This window comes from Doryrhamphus excisus, linkage group LG16 (assembly GCF_037039965.1).
Source record: "Doryrhamphus excisus strain RoL-2023G ecotype Guam linkage group LG16, RoL_Dexc_Guam_v1.1, whole genome shotgun sequence".
NCBI lineage: Eukaryota > Metazoa > Chordata > Actinopteri > Syngnathiformes > Syngnathidae > Doryrhamphus > Doryrhamphus excisus.
The window spans coordinates 7,941,185-7,953,599 of record NC_136372.1 but is presented as its reverse complement, the minus strand read 5'-3'; the positions used below and the strand labels follow the sequence as shown (position 1 = coordinate 7,953,599).

At 42.6% G+C, this 12,415-nt stretch overlaps 2 protein-coding genes across 2 annotated transcripts; one reads left to right on the top strand and one right to left on the bottom strand.

Annotated features, from left to right (window-relative positions):
• Positions 1 to 658: 658 nt before the first annotated feature.
• Positions 659 to 5,674, top strand: zbedx (zinc finger BED-type containing X). Its single transcript, XM_058049880.2, has 2 exons — positions 659 to 1,031; positions 1,438 to 5,674. Exons 1-2 carry the CDS (start codon positions 840 to 842, stop codon positions 3,148 to 3,150), a joined length of 1,905 nt encoding a protein of 634 aa, XP_057905863.2. The 5' UTR covers positions 659 to 839; the 3' UTR covers positions 3,151 to 5,674.
• Positions 3,690 to 8,503, bottom strand: aimp2 (aminoacyl tRNA synthetase complex interacting multifunctional protein 2). The gene is made up of 4 exons (XM_058049882.2): positions 8,272 to 8,503; positions 6,971 to 7,186; positions 5,202 to 5,436; positions 3,690 to 4,397 (listed from the first exon to the last, which is right to left on the bottom strand). Exons 1-4 carry the CDS (start codon positions 8,392 to 8,394, stop codon positions 4,009 to 4,011), a joined length of 963 nt encoding a protein of 320 aa, XP_057905865.2. The 5' UTR covers positions 8,395 to 8,503; the 3' UTR covers positions 3,690 to 4,008.
• Between the last annotated feature and the right edge of the window lie 3,912 nt (positions 8,504 to 12,415).

Genomic DNA, 12,415 nt, shown 5'->3' with positions numbered 1-12,415 from the left:
ATTACAACTTTTATCCTCAGCCTTTGTTAATTCTTATAATTCTTAATAATTAAATATGCTTTGGTGTTTTTCTGTCATATTTGTATTCTTATTGCATCCTTATTGTATCCGTATTGCACTATTACTACTTTTATCCTCAGCCTTTGTTCATTCTTATCATTCTTAATAATTAAATCTACTTTGGTGTTTTTCTGTCATATTTGTATTATGGAATTTGTTTCTATGTATGTATCTATGTTTTTGCTATCTAAGTGGGATCGTGTTGCAGGAAATAATCACAAACTCCTTGTGGAGAAGAGCATTTAATATATGTTAATCACAAATCTGATCAATCTGTCAATCTTTTTATTTTATATGAACACTCACCGGCCAGCAGACCTACAAAATAGTGAAAAAAATCAAGACGTTTAATTAAGACTATAGATTAGTTCATATTGTGTTTTTTTAAATCTCTAAATTTTTTAAATCTCTTTTTTTCTCGTTTAAATCTCGTTTTTTTCTTAATTTGTTACTGTACAAGATTAGTCGTTGTGTGGCCAGCAGGTGTCGCCAGCCTCCTGTGACGGCGGAAGAAAAGAAACGCGCCTGCGCAGTAGTGTTGTGTTTGGCTTTAAACCACGTGACACACCCATTGCGCTTGCGTGTTTCTTTCCCCTTGACGCCATTGGCAGTTGTCTTGTAGTCCTGGTATGTCTCGAACAAAGACCAGCCCCCTTTTTTTTTCATGAGGATTTCTCGGCCGTCGTCGTTACTTTTACGTGTAATCGCGATTACTAAATCGGATTACGACCCCTATATAGTCTTTTAAGTCATTTTAGCGGACATATAGGGTGTCTGAAATGGAAGTGGAGCTAAAAGAAAGCTGTGGCGAGACTAAATCGGCCATGCATACATGGCGTTATCGCCACCATTTCACATACAAGGCAGATCAAGGGAAAAATATCATCGTGCAATGTAATCTGTGTCTGCCGCGGGTAAACCTGCTGTCAACGTCAAAGACGTCAACGTCAAACCTCAAGAAGCACTTAGACGTAAGTAAAGAGTAGATTGTAAACGTGTCAAAACGATCAATTTAATGGTGGACACGTTACAAAATGTCATCATTTTAATGGCTTTGTTGCATGCGAATTACACTCGCTCTGTCATGTTAAAGAAAGTTATCACAATTGTCTTCCAGGTGGAATATGTTAAATTGACCCAAAATTAGCATAAAACAATGCCAGACCGACTATTCCACTGTGATGTAAGTCATTTCAGAAGAAGCTACAAAACCCACACAGCATTAGTAGGGAGGAAGGTAAATTTCAGGTGCCGTGGGTACAATAAATGTAATACAAACTAATATAACCTTTAAAAAGAGCTGTGTTTGTGTACATAAAGTGTTATTCTGTCCTCTTAAGCATGTCAACATTCAGTAAAAGACCTTCTGTCTTTCAGAGAACACATTTAGGATGCGAGGCCAGGCCAGATGCAAAAAGAGGAAGGAGACGGGAGGACTACAATGGGGAAGAAAGTCGACACTGTCAACTCAAAAGGCTTAAAGCGGAGATCATTTCTAAATCCATGACCCAAGCAAAGGTTGATCAGCTCATCTTCAACTACATGGTGGAGGACTGTCAATCATTTCACGTACTGGAGCAGCCTGGCTTCCAGAAGCTGATTGCTGGTTTAACAGAGGGTCTCAAGTCCATGGATAGGATCACATTGTTCACTAAGGTGGACTTGAGTTTCTCCCGAATGCGTGAGGAGCTGATGGTCAAGCTCGCCACCGTCCAATATGTGTGCACGACGGCAGATGTGTGGAGCGCCAACAACGGCAGCTTCTTTGGCATGACGTGCCACTGGATCGACGGAGACTCGCTAGAGAGGAAGTCTGCGGCTCTGGGTTTTGCCAGGATTCAGGGTAGGCTGACTTTCAACAGCATCGCAGGGAGGATACACAACATCCACTCTGCGTACAATATTGAAAGTAAAGTTCAAACCACCGTCACTGACAACGCCAGCCCGTTTGTTAACGTCTTCAAGGAATTTGCATTGGACGGCACGGATAGCGACGATGACATTGGGATGTTTGATAACGTCAGTGCCATCTTGGGAGGTGAGCCGGAGCAGGACATGCTCCTGTTCCTGCCCACGGTGCAACGCTGTGCATCACACACCCTGGAGCAGATAGTCACTGAGGACTTTTGGCAGGCTGTGTCACAGGGACCCTTGTGCCAGCTTTATTACAGCGCCATGTCTAAGGTGTACTCCATTTGGAGCAAATGTCACCATCTCCAAGTTGGCATGGAAGCAGCAGAGGAGATCAAGAAGATGCCGTTGTTTGTCCCGGCTGTCATGCGCTGGAATGTGGAGTACTGCGCCCTGCAGAAGATCGTCTTCCTCACGGAGCGCGAGCTGACGGAACTGTCTGCACGCTTGGATGTTTCACGCCTGCAGCCTGAGGAGATGGACTTTCTCAAAGAATACGTCACCGTCTTTCATCCGCTGGCGTTTGCGCTGGAGCTTTTCCAAGCGGAGCAGAAATGCTACTTGGGCCTCGTCATCCCAACCGTCCTGAGTCTGAAGAACAAGCTGAACGAGCACAAGGATGCTGCAAAATACTTAGGCGATGTTATCGTTGCTATAGTGACGGCCATTAGCATGAGGTTCAGAGAGTTGTTTTCCAGTAGTGAGGCCAAGTTCGCCACTGCGACCACTCCTCAGTTCCGTCTGTGGTGGTTGGCTGCCTCCGAGAGGGAGGAGATGTGCTCCCAGCTGGCCACAGAGGCGTCCCAGGTAGACCCCTGCGATGTGACAGAGACAAACACACGCCGCAACGCGGTCACCATTGAATCAGAGGACGACTTTTTCAGCTACGGCTCGGTGAAGAACACAGCTCACAACCAAGAGCGGGGCGTTATGGACGAGATCCGCAAGTACGTGGAAGGAACGGGAAAGAGCTTGGAGTGCCTGCAAGACTTCCCAAGGGTGAAGAAGCTTTTCCTCAAGTACAACACCACGCTGCCGTCCACAGCACCGGTCCAGAGCCTATTCAGCCAGAAAGGCAACCTGGTCACCTTGCAGAGGAACTTTCTAACAGACGACTACTTTGAACGCATCCAGCTGCTCAGATACAACAGCAACTTGTGCTCTTTGCTCAATGAGTGACGAATACTACTGAACCTTTTCTCTACCACTGTTCCATCATTGACAATCTAACCATCACTAAAGCCCCCCGTGGTGTAGTGGTTAGCGTTCTGGACTTCGAAGCGGATGCCTCGGGTTTGAATCTCCACTAGTAAGCATCATTGGTATTCGTCAGGAAGGCCATCCGGAATTTAAAGGGCTCAAGCCAAACATCAGTATGCGGATCATAACAACATCATGTCATCATGCATTCTTTAATACATGACAAAAGAGCCTTTATGTGCACTTTGTTTTACTCATTTGGGTAAAATAAGATTATTTATTCTCAAACTGTGGTAGTGGTACCATTGGAGGTACGGAAGAAGTGTTATTTTTAAATACAACTATATTGGAAATCTATACCTGGAATGTGCGTCAATCCACTGGATTAGATTTAAAAAAATGTTCCTTTATTGAATTCTGAATTCTAAATAAGTGCTGGTTGTATTCAACACCCACTATTCTTTTTGGTTTTCTGCTACTAGCTCTCAGTCTATCAATCAAATGTCCCAGTTCCAAAATCTTGATCCCAAGTGGTTATTTTATTGATTTCCGAAAAAAACACCAGTACAAAGTATTACTCTGATAAATTGTAATACTGTGGGACCACACACAAACATCAGAGGCACAAAGTGGGTGAAAGGTGTGAGCACACCCTTGTCTTCACAGTCCTCTCGTGCTTCAACCCTCTGAGTATCGTAAGTGTACAAAAGCAGCGTGGCAGAAGGCAATGCCGTATTGTCAGTAAAGAGGGAAGCACGAGAAGGTGTTCCTGACACGGCTGGCGGATTTTCATATCATGATGCCCTTCTCTCACTTTGCTATCCTAGCCCACTGGGGTCACTGCAGGAGTACCTTAGCGGCGCCGAAGTGGCCCAGGTTCTCGCAGGACTTCAGCCAGCGTTGGATGTTTGCCGGGGCGGAGGGAGCGGAGCCGCTGTTCAGCACGCAGCAGTAGCAGGCCATGTCCGCCAGGGAGACTTCCTGCCCGGCCAGCCAGGGGCTGCGGCCCAGGGCGGAGTTGAGGGCGCGCAGTACGGCGGCTCGCTCCTTGGCGCTGCCTTCTGCCATCTGGAAGAAGGCCATGTCCACCCAGCTGTCCACCAGCGTGGCAAGCGCCGGGTCGGCCGGGTAAGGAGCGAGCAGCTTGAAAAGGAATCGCGCTACATTGGCCTCGCCCTCGATGGGACACATGTTCTGAACACTGAACTTCATCTGCACTTTGGGCACTGTGGAGGAGAAACGTGAAAACATTTTACATGGTGGAAAATACAAGAATTTTTTAAATTTGATTTTAATATAATATTTTCCAAAACTATCACTTTGATTTATATTAAATATTTATAATCACATTTTGTCCATAGTCAACACAATGAAAGTAGTTTTTATCAATAAGTAGATGTGAATCTTTGTGGTAAACGATTCGACACAGCGAGATACAATGGTTAGGATACATTCATTTTCTACCGCTTAACTTCACGAAGGTCGCGGGGGGTGCTGGAGCCTATCCCAACTGTCTTCGGGCGAGAGGCGGAGTACACTCTGGACTGGTCGCCAGCCAATCACAGGGCACATATAGACAAACAACCATTCACACTCACATTCATACCTATGGACAATTTGGAGTCGCCAATTAACCTAGCATGTTTTTGGAATGTGGGAGGAAGCCAGAGTCCCCGGAGGAAAACCACGCATACACGGGGAGTACATGCAAATGCCACACAGAGATGGCCGAGGGTGGAATTGAACTCGGGTCTCCTAGCTGTGAGGCCTGCGCGCTAACCACTCGGTTGAGGATACAATATTTTTAAAAACAAAAAAATCGATACGATTCAACAGTTACATTAGTTGATGTAGATATAAATCTTACTTTATAGAGCAGCCAATTCTATAAAAATGGCATTCTTACAGTATTTTCAAACGTGTAAAAGAGCATGTTTGTAAAAAAAACAACATATAATACCAACTAGTAAATATCTGCACCCCCTGCTGGATACTGCCAAGCACTGTCATATCTTAAAACTGTGCCTTACCGTCTTTCCATATGAGGGTGAAGCCCAGCTGGAAGAGGTGGCGGGCGTAGCTGTCCGGATGACGCGGGCCGAGGCAGGAGAGGAGCTGTGGTGGCACGCTGCTGACCGAAGAGTGGACGTGGATGGCGGAGAGCACACGGTAACGCTGACATAGCAGGTTATGCAGAACCAAGAGGGTCAGTGGGGGCTGCTGTGGGTTGGCGTTGATGACGATGTCGCGGAGAGCACCGAGGTCCTTGTCATGCGTCAGAGAGAAAAAATAGACGTAACTACATTGTATACTTGCATAGTACGTATATAAAATACAGATTTATATCAAAAAGAAAATTACTTAATTTTTTAAGGGGTTACCGATTATTTATAGAAATTGCTTTCATACATTCTTGCTGAATTTAATATTCCAAAAAGAGAAAATACTAATTAAAATCAATTTTTGGCATTTCATCCAACAAGCCTTTTTAACTGTCTTCTGCATTTAAGTGTAGATGGGCAGAACTGTTTTTTTTAAAGAATCATATAGTAATATTATATATATATATATATACGTATATATACAGTAAAGTCTCGTTATATCGATATTTTCGGGAGTCGGAAAAAATACCGATATAACCGGACTATCCATATATCCGATCCTGCGCCGAACTGCAATAAAAGTGGGCAATAATGCACTCTTTCAATAATGCACATTGTTCTATACTATAGAACAATGTCGAGCAGCTTAAATCAATCTTTGCTTAAGGATTTCAATACCAAAAAAGAACACGGCGAACGGCTGCTTCCAGTCAACTTTATTTTTCACACTTCCACCACTAGAGCACTTCCTGGTTCACAGGTCATGCTCAACCCGCCCCACATAGCTGGCCAAACACATGCCTGCAACAGAAGAACCAACTGCGTTCATGGTTTCTCTTGTGTGTATAGATTCTATACAGGCATGTGTTTGGCCAGCTATGTGGGGCGGGTTGAGCATGACCTGTGAACCAGGAAGTGCGGGAATCGGTGTGTGTGCTGCGCTCTGGTGGTGGAAGTGTGAAAAATAAAGTTGACTGGAAGCAGCCGTTCGCCTTGTTCTTTTTTGGTATTGAAATCCTTAAGCAAAGATTGATTTAAGCTGCTTTTGTATCGATATAAGCAGACCAAATTGGCTGGCGGGAGATGAAAAGGGCATCGTAGTAACCGGATTATCATAATAACCGGGTATCGTACTAACGGAACTAATTATATCATAAAAGACTAGAAATTTGCCAGGAAATGAAAATAGTATCGTAATAAGTAGTAATTCGTTATAACCGATATAACGAGACTTTACTGTATATAGTAATATCTTTTTTATATACCATATTTATGTTTATATTTAACAAGAACATTCATGTGCATGACCCCATTTCAACTAATGCAAATACAAACATTTGACTGCTTATTTTAAGGACACGCCTTACTATTATTGAGGAATGAAGGTATAAAAGAATAAAGAATAAAATAATAAAAGTATGTGGACAATGTTCTCACACACCCTTAACTGGTTCCATAGTACATGTAATAAACAGGCAGGGTTTGTAGTGGACAATAATGACTTCATTGCAGGGATATTTGGAATTATATTGCTCTACGATAACTATCAGGAAGTGTGTAAAAAATATATATGTATTTACAAGCCACAATATTTGGTACACTTACTAATATTACATTTGCAGGTTGCATTAGTGTGTATTCTCACAAAAATCACTTCCTTTAGTATGACCATTTATAGACACAAGCATTATTCCTACCTTTCCCAGTAATGTGTCCAAGTCTGCTGCTCCTCGGAAGGTGGTGGTGCTCTGGCAGGAAAGGCTGCTGCTGACTGTCAGGTCCATGTCTGCATCTGGTGTGGTCACGGTCTTGGAAAGGCCATCAACGACCGCCTTCAGTTCGTACAGTTTTCGCATGATCTCATCTTGTCGGGCCACCAGAGCTTGGACTGCCGGGTCTAGTACATCGCCATTCTGCAGACAGTGATTGAAGTAATTGTAGTGACACTGGATTCAGAACCAGCCCGGATAGGAATGTTACAAAACCTGTATTTAAGCCAAGCCGAAATCCGACACTTGATTGTATAAATAAAAGCAAATAAAATGTGATAATTTAGATATCAAAATCATGCTAAATAAAGTATTTTCTCAAATATGGAATGGATGTTGGTGGATTTGGTGGAACTGTAGCGACCCTTATGCATGTTTGTGTTCCGGGGTGCCTTGAACGCACCAGGGGTGGGGGCGTGTCGTTCTGGGGCTCAGATGAGAGTTCACAGAGCCTCAGCTGCTGGTGTGCTTTTGGCGGCGTGGTTACGGCCAACAGTTGGCATTATTGCTTTCAATAGAATGCTTGTTGCTCGACTACCTTCTTGTGCCTTTAATAGCGTCAGTGACGACGTTACAATACAGTCCTGTCATCGATGATAGCTAGGCGTATTCCTTGTGGTTCGTCTGGGGTGAAAACGAATTTGCTGCGGCTTCACATGAAAAATATGACAATTGAGTTTATTCCCTGGACTTTTTGATGAAAAAAAATCATGGATACTCTGTTGTCTTTTAAAACAGTTTTTTCACAGCCTAAGTTAATATATATTTTGCAGTACGGTTGTACTTGCCTTGACTCAATTTTAAAGCAATGGGGACCAAAGGCACTATTCCCGGTATGACATTGTCTCTAACGTACTTAATATTTGGGATAGGTAAGTGAATTAAGTATCAAATTTAAATACAAGTCATGTTTTACCATATAAAGATTTAATAACGGACTTATTTCGAAATTTTGTAACATTCCTAGCCTATAGAACTCTCAGGCTATTCAAGGCTAGTTTAGCTTAGCTAGCTAAGTTAGCATGGCTAAGCTACACTAGTCTCAAACAGCTAGCTAGATGGTTAATACACGGCGCGAGGATTACAAATACATAGAATTACTCCACAAAAAGCATCACATACACTAGCCCTGGCAACAAACACAAAGACAAAATATAAATAAATAGCCGACAGAGAGAGTGCGTGTAGGGGGAATGTATAACCTCGTAAATGAATGACTTAACATTTACCTGCAGCGCATGCTCGTGTGTACAGCGGTTCCCCGGCTGCACGTGGACATTGGGTAACCTGTACATGCAGGTAGGCAAATCAACCTTTATGTCATCCCCGCAGATTGGCTTTACCTGGTACATGCTGCTGTTTGACGCGGATAAAAACTACGACCAAAATCACCCACGTCGCAGGTCACACAAATGGAGCTGCTGTGATGTTGACAGCCAGCAGCAGCCGACACACCGGAAAAGTAACGGCTGACATGACGTCACAACCGGTGAAAATTTAAAAATGATTGACATTCTGGTTAATTTTTTTGATAGAATTAGTTTTTTGATTTATTTTATCAACCGCTTTTCTGTGTGCTCCATGAGAACAAATTAAGTTATTTTAAAATTGATATTGTTACAAATCGACTATAGTAATGCACTTTAAATACGTCAGAGGGCGTTAGAGCACAATATTTGTCATTGACAAGAGTAGCTAAGGGTCAAAAGTCATTATTAGCTGCTTGGTTTTAACGAATACATCAAAAACTTATCTTTATTACTGTTTTTATATATTTTTAAAAAAATATTCCATCATCTTTTACATTTCAATTATATGCATCTTAAATGTACATATGACAAGTCATTGCTAAATGTGGTGTAAAGAAAGCAAATATCATACAATCTTGTGTTTTATGTCACCTTTTTAAACTAAATTTATTAAAGCCAAGTGTGGGCGGTCCATTACATGCGATACTTAGTAAATAAAATCAACCTGTGCAACATGACCGACGGGAGAACTTATCAGCAGATATCTTGCAGCCTGCTACATCAACAAACCAGCTGCGACGTTCAAAAGCGAGTTGCTGCCTGGCTAATGTTTCAATCACTAGTCGTGATCCTTTGACCCGATCGGACATGGGAACACAATCCACCAGCGAGCAGGAAGCAATTCAAGAGGCCATGACATTAGTTGCTTCTAGTTGTCTCTACCTTGACATGTCGCCTTGTGGTCACCTCCTGTCACTGCATCGTGCTCTTTTACACCTGAGCTACATCTATGGGACATAATGCTGCCTTGTGAAACTTGAGGGGGGAGGTGAAACCTGACAGTGACGAGCGGGAGCCTAAATGATGCACGAACATGGAATGATGGATTTTTTAAGGCCTTGTAAAGGTTGACTTTTTTTAAGTTATGTTGAATCTGGGTCATGAGCCTACTGAGAACGATGTGTGACATTGCTTTTGTTGCCTATGGCTAATGTTAATTCATTAAACATGTTTAAAAACATCCAATATTTAGTAGATAAATGAAAGCCTCCATTCATCATTCCACTCTGTAATCCATCATTTAACGCCGTGATGTTAGTGTTGTTCTTTGTTTAACTACCAAACACAATAGTTCACCTCCATTATTCAGCAAGTCAAATGAAGTTTGCTGGCGTGTCTAATTGTGTCTTCTCACTTGGAAAATTCTACAGTGTGCTTCTCATTCATTCATTCATTCATTCATTTTCTACCGCTTATCCTCACAAGAGGTGCTGGAGCCTATCCCAGCTGTCTTCAGGCGAGAGGCGGGGTACACCCTGGACTGGTCGCAAGCCAATCACATATAGCACATATAGACAAACAACCCATTGTGTTTCTTGACAATAGCTATTAACAGGTCTTACGCAACACCTACATCTACACCTACCAACACCTAACCCTCCTAAGCACACAGACATAGTCAAATGAGCTCCTTTAGTGTGACGTATACACTCATCACACTGGAGCCATAACTGCAACATGGCCCTCAATAAAAACGAGATTGACACCTCTGATCTATAGCTATTGATATCTGCATGACCCATCACTGATTAATGAAGATAAGTAGTGGACAGACAGTAGAAGTAGATGCTCCTCACTCGTTCTTCTTACTGTGGTAGAGCGGTCATGTCCTGCATTATGAATGCCATCCCAAGTTAAATCTTGCACTACGCGCAGACCGATCGAATAGCAGCAACTCAAAGGAAATGATTGAATGCGGTGTATACGTTTAGTGTTGAACTTCCATACAGTGCACTTCTATGGGGTTCCCTTGAAGATGCACATTAATGTTTCAAACCGGCTTAATGAGTAAGGTGAGCCTGACACACCTTTCTTGATATGACTTTTTTGGAGACAATGCAGAGAGAGCATCAATTATTGACATCTCGAACAGACAATCAGGTCGGTGTTCATCACAAATGGCTTCTTTGGACAAATTCCACAATATAAATATATATATGTTTGTATATATATACTGTACTTTACCATTCAGTCAGTCAGTCAGCGTTGGCTCACATTTCCTTCCTGTTTACCACTCACTGTTGCTGACCTGCAAGGGTCACACAACTATTGTTCCTCCTCCCCCCCAAGGCTTCTTTTACCTGGCTGCTGGCTTCCCTGTGGTTGTCTCTTAGATCAATATCTTGATGCTAATTAGACAAGCGGTTCTACTTGGATGTCCATTTCTTAGCTGGTTAGTTTTCTTGTTTGTTTATGAAAAGGAAAATACCTAACGGACATTTTGTGGAGGGGTGATACATAGGCAAAGGAACAAACCATTACATTTTGGTGCAGCATTAGGGGCTGGCGGGGGCAGTGACCCACTAGATCCAGATGGAGGCGCTAGTTTTGGGCGTAGAAGTTGACTTCCACCTACAGCAATGGAGTGGGACAGTGTTACGTACTGTTTTTCATTTGTATTTCTTAGAATAACAAATGAATCAGAAGAGACTGTGCATTAATGAGAGACTACCATTTTTTGTAAATATGTATATAGTACAAAAGTTTAAATATGAGTCAATGGCAACACAACTGAACACAAATTGTATGTATTTAATGAAACTTCATTATTCATTCATTATTAAGGGAGAAAAAAAAAATCAAAACTTTCATGCTATGCGTGAAACCTAATAACTGGTTAGGCCTCCCTTAGCAGCAACAACTGCAATCAAGCGCTTGTGATAACTTGCAATGAGTCTCTTACAGCGCTGTGGAGGAATGTTGACCCACTCATCTTTGCAGAATTGTTGTCATTCACTCACACTGGAGGCTTTTCCAGCATGAAGCGCCTTTTTAAGGTCATGCCACAGCATCTCAATAGGATTCACGTCAGGACTTTGACTGTTTTTCTTTGACTGATTTTGTTTTTCTTCAGCCATTCAGGGGTGGACTTGCTGGTGTGTTTTGGATCATTGTCCTGCTGCAGAACCCAAGATGGTTTAAGATTGATGTCACAGATATTTTCCTTCAGGATTTTTTTTGGTAGACGGCAGAATTCATGGTTCCCTTCCCTATCATGTCAAGTCTTCCAGGTCCCGAAGGAGCAAAACAGCCCCAGACCATCATACTACCACCACCATATTTTACTGTTGGTATGATGTTCTTTTGGGCTGCATGGCGCTTGAGTGGTTAGCGCACAGGCCACAAAGCTAGGAGACCCGAGTTCAATTCCACCCTTGGCCATCTCTGTGTGGAGTTTGCATGTTCTCCCCGTGCATGCGTGGGTTTTCTCTGGGGACTCCGTTTTCCTCCCACATTCCAAAAACATGCTAGGTTAATTGGCGACTCCAAGTTGTCCATAGGTATGAATGTGAGTGTGAATGGTTGTTTGTCTATATGTGCCCTGTGATTGGCTGGCGAGTAGTCCAGGGTATACCCTACCTCTCGCCCAAAGACAGCTGGACACACACCTTCCGAAAAGTTCAACATTTGTCTTGTCAGTACTTTCCCAAAAGTCTTGGGGATCATTGAGACTTTTCTGGAAAAACTGAGATGACCCTTAATGTTGTTTTTGTCTTGGAACTCTGCAATGCAGGCCATTTTCTGCCCAGTGTCTTTCTTATGATGAAGTCATGAACACTAACCTTAACTGAGGCAAGTGAGACCTGTAATTCTTTCGGTGCTGTTGTGGGGTCTTTTGTGACTTCCTGGATGAGTTCAATTTTGTTGGCTGGCCATTCCTAAGAAGGTTCACCACTGTTATATGATTTCACCCTTTGTGGATAATGGCTCTCTCTGTGGTTTGCGTGAGTCCCAAAGCTCAAGAAATGACTTTATAACCTTTTCCTGACCGATCAATCTCATTTAATTTCAGTTAAATTCTCAGATTAATAATAACAAAAAGTTTAATTGACTAATATTTACA